Raw genomic sequence first — 19,063 nt, 5'->3', positions numbered from 1 at the left:
GTATAGCGACATTGATTGAAAACTTACTTTAACATTCAACTTGAAAACTTTACCAGAGATGAGGCTTCATGTGCCCTCTTCCAAGGCTATCTTAGCATTTAGTAGTTTACTTCCATGTCAAAGACACGATGTTGACGAGCTAGTTTACTTCTCAATTCTAGTTCTTCAACATAGGGTTATTTATTTCGTTTTTAATGGCAGAAAAACTGATACCCTTTTACTTTTGATACTTTGTTACGTTTAAACCATGTCTATTCTATAATAAGAATCATCTACATATGAAGTGCCATTAGAATCGCTTCTGATTCAATAATTTAAATATCGCTTACATCATGATATAAAAAATTTAGTCTGTTTCAAGATTAGATTAGAATAGATTTGATTTAAGTTTACAATTTAAATAAAAGTTTTTTTTTTTCCTAAATCGTTTAAGCATGGCTTTGCCGTCTGCCCGATTGACATTAGGTCTGTTTGGGTACTGCCTAAAACAGAAAAAATTTTCTGCGTTTTTCAACATTTTCAGCCCAATTTCTGTTTGGGTACTCTGAAATGGTGTAGTTTTGTACATTATTTTTGACAAAAGTAGAAATATTTCTGTTTTAAGCCAGATTGTTGGATCGTCGGATGCAAACGGAGGGGAACAGCGCTCGCAACCGCACTCGACGGATGAAAACTTATCGAAAATACAAAGAAAACAACAACAATTGACAGTAGCTTCCGACTCCATCCGCCAATTATAGTTCTGGCTTTAGGCAGTACCCAAACAGACATATTGTTTTGAAAAAAATAAAAAATATGTGTACATATGTAGTTTGATTTAGGTTAACTAATTATTTTGTTGAAGATAATATTTTATTTTTGTATTAAAATTTAAAAAGCTTCGTTTAAAATTTGGTTGCGATAATAAATACATTGCAGTTTGGTAGTAATTGTAGAGGTTGTTTATGTTGCCTTCGCAGTTAAGTAACGCTATTACTTCCTCGTCTGATTTAAAATTGGAGTTCAGCTCTTCTCATTTCGCATAGTATTGTTAGAGTTTGTGATTCTAATAATTTAATAACATTTATACTTGCTGTTTGTACTACTGTGCTTATTTATAATAATCGATTTATTGTTCATTTATATGTTTGTTTGTAAAACAAATTATTTTTATTCCTTTTTGATAAAGTCTTTTAGGTTATTGGCCCAAGACGTTTTGAATAAATAACGTTTTTAGTAATTTATCTTTGAAAAATGAATAACTCATCTTCTTTAATTACAAAAACGGGTATTCCACTTTTCGATGGAACAAATTTTAATAACTGGCGTTTTCGCATCGAAATCGCTCTGGATGAGAAAAATTTGGGAATCTACATTGAAGAAAATCTGGAGGGCATTTTCCGATGAAATGAACAACATCCTTCCGTTCTCTAAGATTACATAAGCTTCAGTAAATAGACAGATCTTTACGATGGGGTATTATATAGTGCAGACTTATAAGCTCCCCTGTCATCTTAAAAATTGACGCAATCAATGGCTGACTATTTTGGCTGTGGTGTTTAATGACGATCACCCATTTTTTTAATAAAAATAGTAATGAATCCCATCAATCAATAAAAACCAAAAGAATGTAATAAAAACAAAGATTTTATTAAATATATTCTAAGAATATACATGTTACTCTCTATAATTAACAATGTTTTTTATACCGCTGCATTCTGCTTCACTTCAGACGACTCTTCTGCACCAGTTATTAACGATTTTATACTATCCAATTTATCCACATCATTAGCACGAACCTTTAAAATAGAATTTTTTTATTTTGATAATCCATCACAGTTAAAACAAAGTTCCATCTTACCGTTACAACATTATAACCCATATGTTTAAGAAGCCTTATTTTCAGCTGAACAATAGCAACTGGTACTTCATTGAATTTAAGATAATGTTCATCTTCCAAAACTTCCAAGTAACATTTTTGATCTTCTCCCAATTTAACCAATATTCCAGCTACATTAATACCATCAATTGGTGACACCAATTCTGCTTCAACTCCTTCTTCTTTCAATTTATCGAATGCTTTTTTCAAACCAACTCTATTGTTTACCAAGTAATCTGGAGCTGCTAATGACTCGACAAAATATTGTTTCTTCCCTCTCATTAGCCACTCAGGTTCTTCAATCGAAACCGAACTTAATAAAACTTTGTGACGACTGTCAAGCTTCGCTCGATCCGGATTATTTGCATTTGGATTCATTCTCAAACTAGTAACTTCAGCAATCAATCCTCTCGACTTATGACCCATCATCCAAAGTGACAAAGCACTATTAATCAGTTGATCGGGATGGTATTTAAACTCATTCCTTTCAATCATTCGCAAAATTATTGAATCAATATGCCTCAAATCGTTTGATGAAAGAAGATCACCTTGTTGAAGTTGTGCACAACACCAAAGGAATGTCGACATATCTTTCGGTCTTTTATAGGCTTTTGACGATTGTATTCTCGACAAAGCCTCTTTGATGAATTTTGAGCATGTTTGCTTTTGATTCCATTGAAATTCCGTAAAATAAGCAAATATATGAGTCAATCCCATAAATTCAAATTTTTTTAATTGCTCTTGACTACAAATAGTGTCCAACTTTTCACAGACACCCTTCGACTTGACTTTATTAAATCGGAGAATCTTTAACAGATTCACGAGGAGTGAATCATCAATTGCTGATGGATCCAATTGCAGAATTTCGGTTGTAATTTTGTCCATAAATTCTGAACTGTTTATTGGTATGCTAGCTTTGTAGGCTGCATTGCCAACAATTGATAGATCCAAGGGTGTCAATTCTGGCAGGTACTGATTAAGATAAGAATGAAGGAACTTTTTTAACAAAACAGTTCCATTTTGGTTTTTCTTATTCAAACCCAGATAGAAACAGACTTTAACAAATTTCTCAGCTGGACAGTCTTTATCGAATTTGCCAACCAATTCATTTAGACATTTGCCATAGAAATTTGTATGAGTGACCTTCCCGGGCAACAAAAACATAAAAGCATACAAAGTTCGAAGAATTGTATCGAGATCCATTTTTGGTAAATTATTTTCGCAATACCAATCGATTTCGTTGATGACACCAACAAATTTTTGTGGATCACCATTGCATTTATAAGTGAATGCAAAAATGATCAAATTTGGAATTTGTGTTATGTCGGTTTTCTTTAATTCCGATTGGAAACTACGTGAATCAGTGACAGGGAAGAAATCAGGATATCGAATGGTTGTAGGAATGAGGGGAGCAAATTGGGATTTTTCCATAGCTAGATATTTCATGAAACGTAACAAAAGGGTGCCAGTATCATCATAGTTTGTATAAAGAAAATCTTTTGTTGTAAAACTAGAGTAATCGAAAGCTATTAGAGCATTTGGTAGGTTGTTAGTTTTGAATATTGAATTGCGCAGATTTCTGGCAGTGTCACGAATTAGAATTGAAAACATTTTGTTGGGGATTTTGTAAATGTTATTATGAATTAAATATTTATAATGAATTATTTAACATAATTTATGATTGCACAATACTTTTCGGAATTTGTTAAAAAACTAGAAGCACCATACCGACACCGCGCACATGTTTGACAGTACACTTGATTATATAGTTTGAAAGTTTAGGTTGGTGCTTTCCAGTTGGACTTCCAATAACCCCATATGATTTTGAAGTTTTTAAGGTGTTGTTATACTAGGTCTGTTTGGGTACTGCCTAAAACAGAAATATTTCTACTTTTTTCAACATTTTTAACCCAATTCCTGTTTGGGTACTCTGAAATTGTGCATTTTTTCACAAAAAAGATGGCCGCGAGAGAGAAAAAAATTTCCCCTTCTTGAAAATTTCTGCCCAAAAAATTTCTTCGGACAAAAATCTGAAATCTGTCAAAGGTAGTGCTTTCTCTGTTTTTCTTTATTTTTTCTTGTCGCACAACATAAACAAAACAAACTTCAAACATGGCGACGTGGCTTTTTTCTTGTTTTTTTTTTTAATTTATTTCGTTTTAGTGGTGTAGTACTCAAAACAAATTAAATATTTTATGAACAAAATAATAAAAAAAAAGAGTTTCAAAAACAATACAAAGTGTTTTTAATATTTTTCAATTCTTTTTTTTTTCAATTTGTGTTTACATTTTTTAAAGAAAAAAAAAAAAAAAAAAGTACAAACATGGCGATGTGGCTATGTTTTGTGTTTTTATTTTTATTTTTATTTATTGTGTTTTAATGGTTAAGTGCTTTATTTTATAAATGATCTATGAAAAAATTAATAAAAATAAAAGTTTGTAAAACAAAACAAAATGTTTTGATATTTTTCGTTTTTTTATTTTTTTTTCAATTGGAGTTTTTGTTTACTTTTTTGTTGTTGTAGAAAAAGTAGCAGAAAATTTTGTGCCAAATGCGTTTGGGTACTTTAACACAATTTTTCTTTCTCTGAGAGAATTTCATCCCCACTCCTCAAAATTTGACAGGTTTCATATTTTTGTGCAAAAAGAACCCAAACAGACCTACTATTTCAATTTCGTTTTTCATTTGCCACTCAGATTTTTCCTCAAAAGGGGGGTTTACATTGACTAATTTACCGGACAGACCAGCCGCCATTTGGTCTGATCTGATGCTGTTTTGATAGTGTGAACACAAATCCGACGGCCTGTCCGGTTTGCTGGATGATTTTCAAAATGGACGGACATGCGTTAGTCAATTGAACGACATGTGTCTGTCCGGCAGACAGTGATAATCCATTCTCTTGAATTTGAGAGCAGAATAGGCGAAAGATACATTAAAAATAAGATGAAAAATGGGTTTTGGTGAAAATTGTCTGATGAGTGTGAACGAAAAATATAGATAATTCGGCCATCAGGCCAAATGACAGTCGGTCTCTCCGGTAAGTTATTCAATGTGAACCCCCTTAATAGGGATGTCAAAGCCAAATCTGACAACCCCCACTTTGATGAACATATGACCGATACAAATTTTAATAATAGATAGTTAGACAGAAAAGTTGTAGATAATAAAAAGAGCTACCTACAACTTTTACTCAAACAATTTTTTTATTTAACCTCAAAAATATTGAGAAAAATGCAAAACTTCGATTTTTTGGTTTTTTATTTTATTTATCTTTTAAAAAATGTTTAGATTTTTAACAAAACCTGCTTAGAAATTACTTTGTTATATTTTTTACTTTGAATTTATCTTACTTTGGATTCGAGCTCAGCCCATAAAAGTCTTTAAAAAATTAGTTTTGTTTTTTTTTTTTAACAAAAGCCCTGTTGAGGAGTGTAATCGAATAGGACAGAAAAATCAATCGGTATAAGAATTGAATATCAAAATATTTAAAAATGATTTCAATTTTATTAAAATGCGATTTAAAAGGGTCATATTTTTTCTAAAAATAAAACCAATTTAAGTTTCCGCCGTGGGAACACTCCTTCGTCGCAACTTCGCCTCCGACTGTCTTGCTTATATCATTTCATACAAAAACGCTGTCAGTAGTGTTTTTGTCGCTAGTCGTAGTTGGTTTGGGAGTGCCTTTTAATCTTTTAAGGTGGATTTACATACGTCTGCATTTCCAGATCTGCATTGAAAGGAGACACGATATTTTAGATTCACAGATATTGGATAGAGAGAGTAGATGAAAATACAGAGATCTTCATAAATAATGCAGATTATAGGAAGATTATGGCGAAGATGAACAAATGGTCTCTTCATCAATGCCTCACTCCTTCATACGCACAGATTTCAGGTACATATATATCTATCGCCCTCTTTTCTTTTTTGCATGCAGAAGTTTATAAATCCAGACTTAATAACGGCCATATTATTCACTAGTTTAAAAAATACATCTGGATGCAAAACTGTCAAATATCAAAAATAAATCAAAATTTAAAATAGTTATCTCGATTTCAACTATGAAAATAGTTAAAAATGACTATTTTTTTCTCTGTGTGATAGTGAATATTATGGATTTGGATTTATTTTTAACATTTCAATTGCTTTACATAGAGATGTATTTTTTAAACTAGCGATTAATATGGCCGAAAATCTTCTTTTCTTTGATATCGATTTAAACTTTTATTTTTATCCGAAAACCAGCTATAATGTTGCCTAGTGTGTATTCGGCCTCAGAATTATTATTTCTTGTTGCTGAATGGCTTCACCTGTGTGGGCATTATTCCAGTCTTTTTAATTTTGCTGAACGTGATCATTTCGGTGGGCATTATTCCAGTCTTGTTTTGACACTGGAACTAATTTGACAGCTGACGGCAAAATTGTTTTTTTTTAAATTTATTCCTAAAATAATTAAAAGATCATTGCCAAAAATTTAAAATGTTTACAAAAATATTAAAATTTCGAACATTTAGCACTATAAATATCTTACCAAAACCATTTGTAAGTAAAGCCAACAAATCAATCTTTTATAAAACAAATTTATTTCTAGGCGACAAAACCAATTGAATATTCTGCCGATACTTCTTTAGAACAAGTCCATATCGATGAAGCTGTAAAATTAGCACCAATTCTTCAAGCGGCTTCATTTGATTTATGGAAACAATCACATGAAATTTTTATTAATCATGGTTTAAAGACAACAAATTTCCTTCGAATTGTCACCGGCAATCCATCAATTCTCTCAAGACAACCAAAAAAAGTTATCGATAGTTTAGAAAATTGGCGCAGTTGTCAATTTGGAGAAACACTTTCTTATTTACTTTTAACAAAATATCCAGAACTTTTAGATATTACCGATGGAAGGAAATTAGTCAAACATGTAACATATTTAAAAGGTTATCTGGGAACCAATAAAAACGTATGGAAACTTTTAATGAATTCTCCAGATTTAATTAAACAATCTGAAGGAAACATTAAAAAGAAAATTGATTACATAAATCAAACAATGAGAATTGAAATCCCAGAAATTGTAAAATCTGAAGCTTTATCTAGATCGCTCTTTGATATTCAATGTAGACATGTATTCCTTGATAGATTGGGTTTATTTAAGCCACGAAATCCTAAAGCAGATCCAGATGAGCCAACAAAGAATCCGCGATTGTATAAAATCACTGACACATCGGATAAAACATTTGCTACGAAAATTGCTCATGTAACATTGGCAGAGTTTGAGGCATTTGAAGATTTGTATAAAAGAGAATTGAGGAGAAAGGATCGGGAGCAGGATGAAGATGATCTTGAAGAAGATGATGATGATGAGGATGACTATGATGATGATCATAAAATTTAAATAAATTATAATTAGAATAAGAATTTGTTAAAAAAAAATGCAATTATTTTCCAACTGTTTGACTTTTTTTGTATTTATTCAGCAAAAGAAAAGAATTTAGAGACAATTGCTCCAAAGTCTCATAAAAATATATCTTTGACCTTTAAGTATCAAAACTGCACATCGAAATTTCAGGAAATTAGTTAAAAAGGGCGCTATTAGGGGCCGGTTATAGCGATCAGAAAAAGGGATCAGGAAAATGTTTATATTTTCCTACATAATCCTGATGGACCTAGACATACTTTGTCCAGCGTTTATCCAATTGTAGAATTCCTTACCTAAGATACTGGTAGGCTTTCAAAATATTCATTAACGGCCCTCTTTAGTTGTTCATTGGACCCGAATTGTCTTTTTGTTATTGTTTAAAATAATACAGTGTTGTAATTGTTTTATCCGGCATAGACGATTGACTGCGGAACCTCAGACTTCTATCCACTGCTACAACTCTTGTTTTGTTTTGTCGTTTTTTGGTGGACTTAAGCTGATCGTTACAAATAGCCACACAAAATCAATCGGATTCGCTTTTAACAGTCTAAACATTCCTCTGAAGTCAAAAACATCCTATCAGCTCCCGTTTTGGAAATATTACCGTTAGAAAATGCAAAAAAAAAGTTTTTTTTTTACCACTTTTGATGTTATGTTTTAATTTGAAGAATTGTTTTTCAAATATAAATCATAACGGTTTCTATAAGAACTATTTTCCTTCTTTCAAAACCTGTTTAAATCTTCGCAATATCTTTTTTACTGCCGGAGATATCTTAAAATGAAGTAAGTGTGTTTCTATCAAGAAGCAGATTAAAACGTGATATCTGTTTTATGCATTACAATAAGCCAAAAATACTGACGATATCTCGAACAATAAAAAAGATATCGAAAAGATTTAAAAAGATCTTAAAAGAAGGAATATAGTTCTTATAGAAACCGTTATAATTTATATTTAAAAAAAAATGTCTTCACATAAAAACATAACCTCAAAAGTAGTTTTTTACATCTTCTAACAGTAATATTTCAAAAACGGGAGCTGATAGGATATTTCTGACTTCAGATTCGAATTCAGCACACCGAAAACCTATAGAAAAGTATATCATAGTCTCGGCACCAAAAACCTTGTAGACCTGTGTAATTATTTAGAATTACACATTTCATAACATCAACATGAGTTTAAATACTCGTATATTCGAAAATCATACAGCCAGCCGTAATGCAATTGTCAACTATCAGTTGATAGTTGATGGTATTTTGATCAATTGGTATCATTGTCTGTTTTCAAAACTTTTGTTAGTTAAATAATAAGATATCGAAATAAATCATAATAAGTGTGAGTATTATTTCAGTAAATGTTACTGCTTGGCATCTTAACCCCTTGTAGCCCCATGTGAAATTTCTGTAACAAACCGAAAAAGATCGCCCAAAAGCTGTAAAAAACATATTTTTATTCTTTTAAAGCTTCTTACATAATCTTTAAGAATTGCTTTATCGAAATAATGCGCCATATTTCTAATAAATAGCACCAATAGTTCTTAATTGGCAGTTAATGTTGAAAGTTCGGCTTTTTTGGAAAACAATCAAATTTATGTAAAAACTACGAAATTCAGAAAAAATATTTTTCGTGCATAAACTAACGGGGTTTTATTTTTGGATTTTAGGAATGCGCCTTAAAAATAAATATTAGAATATTGTTTGAATTTTTGCATTTATATATGTACCAAAATAAATTATTTAAACTTTTTTTTTTTAATGCGTAAATTTCGAAATAACTAAGCAAATAATGAATTTATTGAATTTTTAAAAAATACGTGTTTTATTATAGCTAAAGCCCTTTCGATTTACATTATTAATTTTAAAATTTACGATGTTGGGTTACAAGGGGTTAAAGAGAAAGCTAGCTAGGGTTGTCTATTACCCCTATTACGGATGTCAACTGTCAATAATTGAAATTGAAATTGAGAGAAGATAATACCTCGAGCTACATGCTATGGCCCAAATCACTGAAGCAATTTACTTCAAACTTGAAAACTAGGAATTTTTGGTGATTCCCTAGAGGAGAGACTGATTTTATTTTATAACTTTGTATACTATAGGCGTGTTTTTTCTACAACTCAGTAACTACTCATTTTTTTTTATTTTATTCGAAAAACAATAAAAACAAATACTTACTTTAGTGGAGTAACTAAAGCTCAAAAATTGGCAATATTAGGGAACCCGGCCGAACAGCTTAGATTTTGATGATCTTTTTCTTCAAACGTCGGTAATTAAAAATACTTTAAAGTCTATAGATTAAAAATTGCCGGTGTTGCCGTTTTGATTTTTTAAATTTAATTAAAGATTTTTGTGAACAAAATAAATTTTTTTTCAAAAATTTTTCTTAAATTTCATAAATTAGTTGATGCCAAAAGATTGTCTAGGAAATTCAAGGATAAAAAATATATAGGAGTGAGGGACAATCTTCTATCGTTCAAGCGATAGATGCAATTTTCTTATTAATTGACTTCAAACACAAAAAAAAATATTTGAACACAACAGCAACACCTACAATATTTAAATATACATTTTTAAAAAGCTAGAAGCCTAGTCATATTTGTAAAATTAAAATTAAGTTAATTGAATTAAGGGCTTTTGAAAGAATGGTAACTGAAGTCAGATTTTTGAAAAAAAAATTTTTTTGGAAAAAATTTTAACATGTCGTTTTTTAAACTTGTTCGTAACATAAAATGCATTTATTTTCAATTTTTTTTGGCCACATTTATTATGATTTGAAATTAACAAAGGAAATGTCAATATGTATTACGGTTTATGAAAAATATTAAAAAGTATTTCATTTTCGAAAAACTTTTTTTAATAAAAGTTTTGAAAAAAAATTTAACTTATTTTCTTTTAATGTTCAACATCAACACAAAAAAAAATATTTTTTATTCATTTAATAACTCTTACTGTTGAAAGTTAAAAGCAAAAATTTAAAGTTCTTATTTACCAAAATCTTTGAGAAAATTAATTATTTTTTCAGTTTTTATTAAAAAAAAACCCATTGAAATTGAAGTAATTTTTAATTTTTTTTCAAAAGTGTGATATATATTACCTTTTCTGCTTCGGAATTCAACTGATAGTATTTATGGCCAAAAATTTTTTTAAAATTAATTCACATTTTTTTAGAAAAAGTTTGGAAAAAAGTCATTTTAAATTTTTTTATTAACATTTTTTTTTTTTTTTAATTCTGAGTTTGAGGGCCATTTTTTCAAAAACTCTTAATTAAATTTAGTAGATTTAAATTTAAGAGATAAGAAAGAGCTTCTGGCTTTTAGAAATGTATTTTAAAATATTGTAGGTGTTGCCGTTGTTTTCAAAATATTTTTTTTTGTGTTTGAAGTCAGAATGTTAGAAAATTGCATTTATCGCTTAAACGATGGAAGATTGTCCCTTACTACTTTATATTTTTTTTTTCCTTAAATTCCCTAGAGAATCTTTTGCCATCATTTGTTTTATGAAATTTAAGCAAAAAAAATGGTTTTGTTGAAAAAAAATTTAATTTTAATTTTAAAAAGCAATATGGCAACATCGGCAATTTTTAATCTATAGACTTTAAAGTATTTTTAATTACCTACGTTTGAAAAAAAAAATCGTTAAAATCAGAGCTGTTCGGCCGGGTTCCCTAATAATTTGCTTTAGTTACTCTACTAATGTTTTGTCGAAGTAAACAATGATTTGTATACAGAATTCTTCTACTGGCTTTGTAAGGGAGCGTATCGGAATCCCGCTTTTCAAAATCCCGTTTTTCGAAAATCCCGAAAAAAAAAGTTTCAAAATCCCGTTTACTAAAATACCGCTTTTTTAAATCCCGTTTTCTGAAATCCCGCATTTTAAAATGCCGTCAAATCCCGATTTTTTAACAAAATACATGCTTAATTCACAAATAAAAAAATCATGAGAAATAGACAAAAAATTAGTAAAACTGATTTTTTGCGTTGTAAAGCCCACACAATATGTACCTTCAACACATTATGAAAACGGTATTTCTTTTATAAAAACATTAAATGATTAAAGCCTTAAATTGAGTTCACAAGTAAAAGAAATTTTATTTATTTAAATATAAAAATTGTTGAAATGCATCCAAATATAAGTTGAAATATATTTAAATGAAATTTCTTTTGATTATGTAGTGTGTACTTAATTTAAGGTGTTGTGTTCATTTTATGTTATTATTAATCTAAGGGATTATCACGATTTGATTGTTCTCCTGAAACTTTAAAGTAAATATTAGTTTTTTAATTGATTTATTTTTAGTATCACATTCCTTACTTTTTCTTATTTTTTGTATGTATTATATTTTTTGTTAAAGGTTTTAATAAAATGCGTTTAGAACAATCTCTCATTTTTTAATTTGTTTTAGTATCCCGATTTTGCAAGCAAAACTAGTTGTTTTATTTTAAAAAATCGCGCGATTTTTTAAAATTAATTGAAATAAAATATTTATTAATTCGCGCGCGCGAATTAATAAATATTTTATTTCAATGCGAGATTATAAAACTGCATGATATTACTAGCTTAGCAAAGCCCAGAACCTCCCTCTTCTGTTTCTTAGTTTTGTTTCGAAGAGAATAATAAAAAAGGAAAAGGTTTTTTAACAACGAGGCGCCTATGTCAGTTCTTTATAGTGTTCAAGGTCAACTGTTGGATGTTGGATTCAAAAGTACTTAATGCATCTGAATTTGTTGTATTCGACCTTTTCTCTTAATTTAATCTGCTCCATACACATTTTGCTGCCAAAAAAACAATTTAAATTTAAGGTACCTTACGCTCAAAATTTATTCTTATTAGATGCGAGTTTTTGATATAGCAAGAATTTAATTAACTTGCGAGATTTTTTCTAAAGTGCGAGATTTTAGTATAACTTTTTTTTAAATATTCTAACGATAATATTTCAAAAAACGGGAGCTCATAGAATAATTCTGACTTCGGATTTAAGTTCAGCACACCGAAAGCCTTTAGAAAAGTATAATTTGGTTTCAACAACAACACGCCTCAAAAGTAGTTGTTTTTTGCATTTTCCAAAGGTAATATTTCAAAAAGGAGATCTGATAGAAAACCTTTGGAAAAGTATAATTTAATCCCGTCAACAAATTATTAAAACGGTACACTCAGCGGTGATTGGGTCATCAATTCTCTACCTACCTACCGCCAACAAAAAAAAGTATAATTTTGTAAACTAGTGTTATCTTTACAAATCGCTAACTAACTTCGAATTTTAAAGTAAAAAACTATAGTTCGAAGAATAAGTAGGTAAATGAATAATTGAATGTATTCCTTAAATGTTTCAATTATTCATTTTAAAAATCAGAGGTCGGAGATTTTGTTACAAAAACAGCCACTGTGGTGTATACGTTACTTTTTTTTTTTTGTCTAATCGAAGGGTAATACGAAAATTGTTTTGTTATAAGTAATCTTTAGTAATTATTTTTTTTTATTACTAATTATTCAGTAGGCCATTTGAAAGTTTACTTATGTTGTGGTTAAGCCTCGACGGCTTTGTAATTAATCCTAAAATCAGATCAAAAATGCAAAAATAAACGCTTCCTTTCCCTTATCCTTTTGCATACAAAAATAGATATGTACAGATTCCGTTCCTCTTTAAAAGCTTTAAATATCAGTATTCGTCGCTAATAATTAAGAGCTTAGAGTTAAAAACAGATCTTCTTAATTATTATTGAATGAAATATAGACTTCAGATTGATGTTTTTGGTATTTTTTTTTTCTTTCTAACACCAATCAAATTGATCTAGTTTCACACTATACTTTTTATTTAAGTGTTTCATAACAACAAAAAATAAAAGCCTATCGGTGCAATGGTATTTCTCCCACAATTAAAGACTTCACGTTCTTCACCAAACAAAAAAAAAAAAAAAATAAAATAAAAATATTCTTTAATTTTTTCTTTGATTTTCAACTATCAGATGCATCTCACGTTTCCATAGGAAAGCACTATTGAATTGTGAGTCACGTACCGATGTCGCAGACTTTCCATACGACATATTTTTGATCAATGCACAATAGATATGGTGTGCCTTCTTAGGCAGGTAGGTTAGTATACTTTTTGTGTGTTGGAAAATATACTTCCTTTTCTAATTTAACTTTTTTTCTTAATTCTTCTCTTAGAGTAATATTGTTTTTTTGCAAAGCCTCAATATTTTATTGACTTCCAATTTATTTTTAAATAATAAGAAAAATTTGGTTACTTTTACTCAGTCAACAAGGTTCATTCGCAAAACACGATGCCCAACAGATACGAAATGGAAATTGTGTATAAAATTTCTTTTGCACACAAAATTAGCATTCCAATCGCATGAAATCGACACGAAAATGATAATTTCGGTGGATCTCTAAAGAAGTCTTACGAAATAGTTCGTGTTCGTATTTAAAAACACACATTATTACGTATCTCTTTGAACAATAAGTAAGTAATAAAGGTCTAGAAACATGGGCACTAAAACAATTAATTTTATTACCGATTATGAAATTATTGGCTTGAAGAACGAGGAAAACATTGTGAAAATGCAAGTGTTTCTATTGATTGTTAAACATGAATATTAATTAAATTTACTTTCTGCGACATAATGCATAAGTTGAAAACCCTTCTATAGAGATTTTTTGTCATATCTAAACAAAAACAAAAAGGACCAACACATTAGGAAGGTATATTTCGTTCAGTGTATTTCAGTGTTATAGCTCTTTTCAAAGCAGTAACTTTGAGCCAGGTTGTATATATTAGACACATTTTAAAGTAAAGTACTATACAAACCGCAAGAATTAATATCTATCTTCGCACTTTTCTTGGACAATTTGGAATGGCAAAAATATTTGCGTGAGAGACAAGTGAAAATATTGCGGTCTGTTTTGAATATTAAAATTGATTTTTTTTTTATTTTAACTTATATTGACTTTATGGCGGGGGTGAAGAAAAAGTTGTGATTGGAATTTCTGTTTACCTTTTATAATGAGACATTGGTTACACGGTTGAATGCGGTTCAATGAAAGTGATCACTGGTCACTGTAGTTGAACTTGAAGAAAGTGTTGAGTTTTGAGCTTGAGTTCCTATAAACAAATTGTCTTGATTATGATTATCTTGTAATTTTAACAGAAGATAAAAAACATTATTAAATAATTATGTTTTTTGCTTAATATAAACTTCAAACCACATCATGGTTAATAAATAGTTCATTAAACGAAGAATCAAAATTATTGCAATATAAATGCAAAAAATAGTGTATTGAGTCATTTTTTTTTTTTATTGTTAGAGGTGAACCTGAATTATTTAGGCGAATTGTCCTTGGCAAGGTCCTTAAAATCTTATTTATGTGAATAATATACAATCTGCAAAATTGTTATTTTGAGAAAAACGGCTTCAAAGTTTTTGAAACTCATGCAATCTGATGGAAACTCGTGCAATGATAATATTGATAGGAGTTTAAGCTTCTAGGCAACAGATGGAGGATTGGAATCGACGACGCAGTGAATAGAGGGACCGATAACAAGTAAAATGACGCATTAAAGTGAAAATGTCCAAAAATGCAGATACGAGGTTTGGCGTTGTGCCGACGCGTCGACTCGTCGCACTGTGGGCTAGAACGCTATTTTAGCTGGAATTAATTATAGAAATTCTCGAAATAGTCTAAAATTGCAATTAAAGGCATTAAAATGATGTCGAATGATATTATAATGATAATTTTATGGCACAACAGACACTAATGATAAGAAGAACAACAAAAAAAAACGAATTATGATGTAAAATAAGCTTTTCAAATTTACAACACATATTTTTGGTCTAAAATAACAAAAAAAATGGGGTCTTAGTTTGAACGCACCAAATTTGAAAATGGTATCATTGAAGCGAACAAAAGTTGTTTTTACTTGATATGGAATGTAAAATGTTAATGCAAATAAAAAAACCGTTATATGATAACATTCAACTCGTTTTCTTTTAATCTTAAGTGAGTTTTCTGAATATTTTGCTCCCTATACTTTCGGAGTTACAGCGAAAAAAGTTTGCTCTTGTAGGACATAGTTTTATATAAAACATAAAGCCATATAGACTAGCTACTTTTTAAAATTATTTTTAGAGTGTGCCTACGCGTGCCTTTTTTTTAAAGCTTAGGAACATTCGTTTTATATAAAATCGGTGCTAGTAACATACTTTACTTTAAGATTTATATACAAAAGTTCAATATAATAACAATTTATTAGCAAATACTATATTTGGACACATCACTCATTCATAAACTAGCAAAATTTTCACAATCAATCCGTTAAAACAAACTTAGTAAACGAATATCTGGATAGAGGAAAAAGTGGCCTTTTTTGGTTTTTTTTCGAAAAATGGCTTTCGATTGTGTTTTTTATGTAGCCAATGAATGTTTTGACCTCAACTTTGAATGAGAAATTATAGCTAGTACATTTATCTATCGAATGAGACCAAAATTATCAATTTTGGAAGAAGTTGACATTTTTAATTAATTCCAGCTAAAATAGCTTTCTAGCCCACAGTGCGTCGGGACGATATTATATTTTCGTCCGTTGAAAAATAAAACCCATTGAGTGTGATACATACTCATAATCATATTTTAAATTTAAGTCTAAATTTTTACTTGCGATATAGGTACTATAGGGCAAGTTTAGGATTCGTAAAAAAAATCGAACTCGAGATAACAATTTTACATGACATTACGATGATGGAGAATGCCAAAAAAGTGGGTCCGGCAATTCTGTCTGTCTGTCTGTCTGTCTGTCTGTCTGTCTGTCTCTATCTGGAGCTGCAGCCTAAACGAGTGAAGTGATTTTCTTCAAACTTGGTAGTTAGCAGTTTTTGGTGATTCCCTAGAGGGGAAATTGAAATTTTTTTTTATGACCAAAACTAACGGTACCTGCCATATAACGGAAATAGAAAAGTTAATTTTTTTCAAAAACGGCTCTAACGATTTTGATTAAAATTTTTGTGTGTAGTAGGTACTACACATAAGAGCCAACTTTTTAAATAAAAAAAATATTTTTTGTACCGTTATTTTAGAAAATTTTCAAAAAACGCATTTTTGGTTTTTTTAAAAAATATTTCAAAATATTTTTTTGAAAAATCAATTTTTTGAAAACGGATCAATGAAAAATTTTGGAATTTAGTTTTTATGTGTAAATTAATTATTTCTTCAAAATGGCATACCAATTTTTTTTTTTGAAAAATGTTAAAAAATTTTTATACATAAAAAATTATTTTTTTAAAAAACGGCTCCTACAATTTTCGAAAATTTTTTTCTAAAAATACCTTTTTATACAAGAAATAAAATGGCATATTTATTTTTTTTTTTTTAAGATAATTTAAAACGGAGTTTTATTAATTAATAAAACAGATTTAATTTTTTTATACTACTTATGAAATTTCTTCAAAATATCAAATTTTAAATTTCTTGTATAAAAAGCTTTAACATTATAGTTACTTTAAGCATAAGAGCAAGTACGTGCGACCCCAGTCGTGCAATTTATTTTATCTAACACAGCTAATAGTACAGTCAAATTTGGCAAAATTTTCCAAAAGGACGAAGAGAAGTTTATCCTGAGTATAAAAAGATTAGTTTGTGTATTTTTGGTCTTGTGGGGCGCATTTTCTCAATATCTCGAGAACGACTGGTCGGATAGAAAATTTCCAAGAATTTTTTAGATTGGAAATATAATTATCTTTCTTTCTCTGCTACATCATTTTTCTCTATGATATATACTTTCAGAGTTATGGTACCGCAAATAGTGGATTTTTTTTTATTTTAAACTCTCAGGAGTTAAGTGGAAAATAATAACTGAAAATAAGACACTTTGCGGTTCTCTTACTCTGAAAGTATAGCTAGTCTTTGACTTCCGAAAAGATTGTATTATATGTATTATAAAGTATATCTTCAAAGGAGAATGGGCAAGTTTGTATGAAACGTGGACGTTACGCGGCCAGGAATGAATTTGTTATTTTTTGATGTAATTAAGGTTTACATATATTGTGCAGAAGTTTTATCCCTGTGACGTATTTCAATAACAGATAAAATGCATTTTTGCATTTAACACTTCATATATGTCTCAATGTTATAACTCAATTGTGTATTTTAAGTGCAAAATATTATTTTCTGTCATTCCCTGAGTCTGAAGACCTTTATCTTGAATATCCAACCACTAGAACCCAAACTATAAGCATTTTAAAACAACAAATTCAAGCCTATTTTTAGAGTTTTGTTGTTCAATTTTTTGTTACTTTGAATTGTTTGAAAACTTTCGAACCTAAAATGGTTGTCTTAAAAATCTTATATTATGAGTTCTATTGCTTGGATTTTCAAGATTAATGTCTTCATGCTCAGGGAAAATGACAGAGCATCATATTTTATATTCCATTTAAAAATATAAATCAGTTTTTCCTTCATAAATTAAAAACAATGCATTAACAATACTAATACTGCATTATCTTGCACTCTTAACGCAATACAAGTCAAGTCAAAAATTTTCTCAAGTGATCGTTGAAGCTGGCTTATGGCCAATTGAGTTGCTCGTAACGTTTAGAACCTGAAAGAGTTTGCTTAGATTTGTTCCTATGAATACAACAGGGCCACCTAAAAACAAGCGGATTTCTGCATGGTTTTATGCCAAACTGATTTTCGTCTTAAATTAAATTTTAGATGAAAATCTTCTAATCTGGTAATAAGAACACTTTATCTAAAATTAAGTGGTTTTCCGCTTAATTTAAGACGGAAGTCGTCTTGGTAAGAAACCATAAATAACCCGGTTATTTTGTAAAAACCGAGCAAATCCTGAGATGCACTTGAAAATTCTCTTATAAAAATCTCCTCAGGATAGAACTTGAAAATAAATTAGACATGATTGATATGATGACCATTAATTTTCAAAATCTTCTATGTACAAAATTAAACACAAAAAAGATTTTAACCCCTACCTAAACACAATTTCGTTCATCACCGTCTACAAACTGTTGCAATTTAACGAGACGATATATCCATCTTAATCAGAAAAATCATTAAAGCATCAATAACACTTGCTATGTTACTAAGTAACCAAAACAGTAGTAAAACTTAATGTTTGAACTTGTTTTAAAAATTTCTTATTATCATTAATAGAGCTCAAAGCCAAAAGCCGAAGCCGTAGCAGAACCATAATCGGTATTTTTATCAATGAAAATCATATCCCGAAAGTAGGAGTAAAACAGCTTTAATATACCAAGCCGCGCACAGACGCATCGCAAATAAAATACTCGTAAAATAATTACATTATGATCAGAGATGGCAGAGTAGATTACGTCAGGTAATCAACTCGGTTAACTACGCGTAGTTAATCGAATAAACTACTCGCTTGATTTGTTTCATGTACTACCTACATTTGCTACGTGCAATAACTACATAAAAAACGTTATATTTCAAAAATATTAAAAAATAAATAGCTGTGTTTTCGTGAGAATTTGGTTTAGTAAAGTAAAACCTTTTCAAAGAAACCACCCCAAATCCATCTGGTTTCAAATATTCTATTCAAATTCACACTATCACAGCTATGTATTTCGATTTGAATAAGACTTTGACAATTTGGTGGTAAAATTGGCATTTCAAACTACATTTTGACGTCTAGCGCTACGTCTGCTACATTTAACTACGTTAACTACATTAAACTACGTTAACTACCTCATTTATGTAGTAGACGTAACAAATGTAGGAAATCAAAAAAAATCCCATTTTTGCCATCTCTGATTATGATCGTT

At 29.7% G+C, this 19,063-nt stretch overlaps 2 protein-coding genes across 2 annotated transcripts; one reads left to right on the top strand and one right to left on the bottom strand.

The window, feature by feature from the left end:
• Positions 1–1,608: 1,608 nt before the first annotated feature.
• On the bottom strand, positions 1,609–3,614 carry LOC129906387 (uncharacterized). The gene is made up of 2 exons (XM_055982135.1): positions 1,841–3,614; positions 1,609–1,778 (listed from the first exon to the last, which is right to left on the bottom strand). Exons 1-2 carry the CDS (start codon positions 3,467–3,469, stop codon positions 1,683–1,685), a joined length of 1,725 nt encoding a protein of 574 aa, XP_055838110.1. The 5' UTR covers positions 3,470–3,614; the 3' UTR covers positions 1,609–1,682.
• A 2,652-nt stretch (positions 3,615–6,266) lies between these two features.
• Positions 6,267–7,309, top strand: LOC129905078 (transcription termination factor 4, mitochondrial). The gene is made up of 2 exons (XM_055980453.1): positions 6,267–6,400; positions 6,450–7,309. Exons 1-2 carry the CDS (start codon positions 6,338–6,340, stop codon positions 7,248–7,250), a joined length of 864 nt encoding a protein of 287 aa, XP_055836428.1. The 5' UTR covers positions 6,267–6,337; the 3' UTR covers positions 7,251–7,309.
• Positions 7,310–19,063: the final 11,754 nt, after the last annotated feature.

Source organism: Episyrphus balteatus, chromosome 1, assembly GCF_945859705.1.
Source record: "Episyrphus balteatus chromosome 1, idEpiBalt1.1, whole genome shotgun sequence".
Classification (NCBI taxonomy): domain Eukaryota; kingdom Metazoa; phylum Arthropoda; class Insecta; order Diptera; family Syrphidae; genus Episyrphus; species Episyrphus balteatus.
Note: the sequence above shows the minus strand (reverse complement) of the source record. Positions and strands in the feature narration are given on the sequence as shown.

Excerpts from the sequence above, each read along its gene's own strand:
- LOC129906387 (XM_055982135.1), bottom strand. The coding sequence starts at position 3,469 with ATGTTTTCAATTCTAATTCGTGACACTGCCAGAAATCTGCGCAATTCA. Across the intron at positions 1,779-1,840 it reads TGGGTTATAATGTTGTAACG|GTTCGTGCTAATGATGTGGA; the intron begins GTAAGATGGAAC and ends TCTATTTTAAAG.
- LOC129905078 (XM_055980453.1), top strand. The coding sequence starts at position 6,338 with ATGTTTACAAAAATATTAAAATTTCGAACATTTAGCACTATAAATATC. Across the intron at positions 6,401-6,449 it reads ATATCTTACCAAAACCATTT|GCGACAAAACCAATTGAATA; the intron begins GTAAGTAAAGCC and ends ATTTATTTCTAG.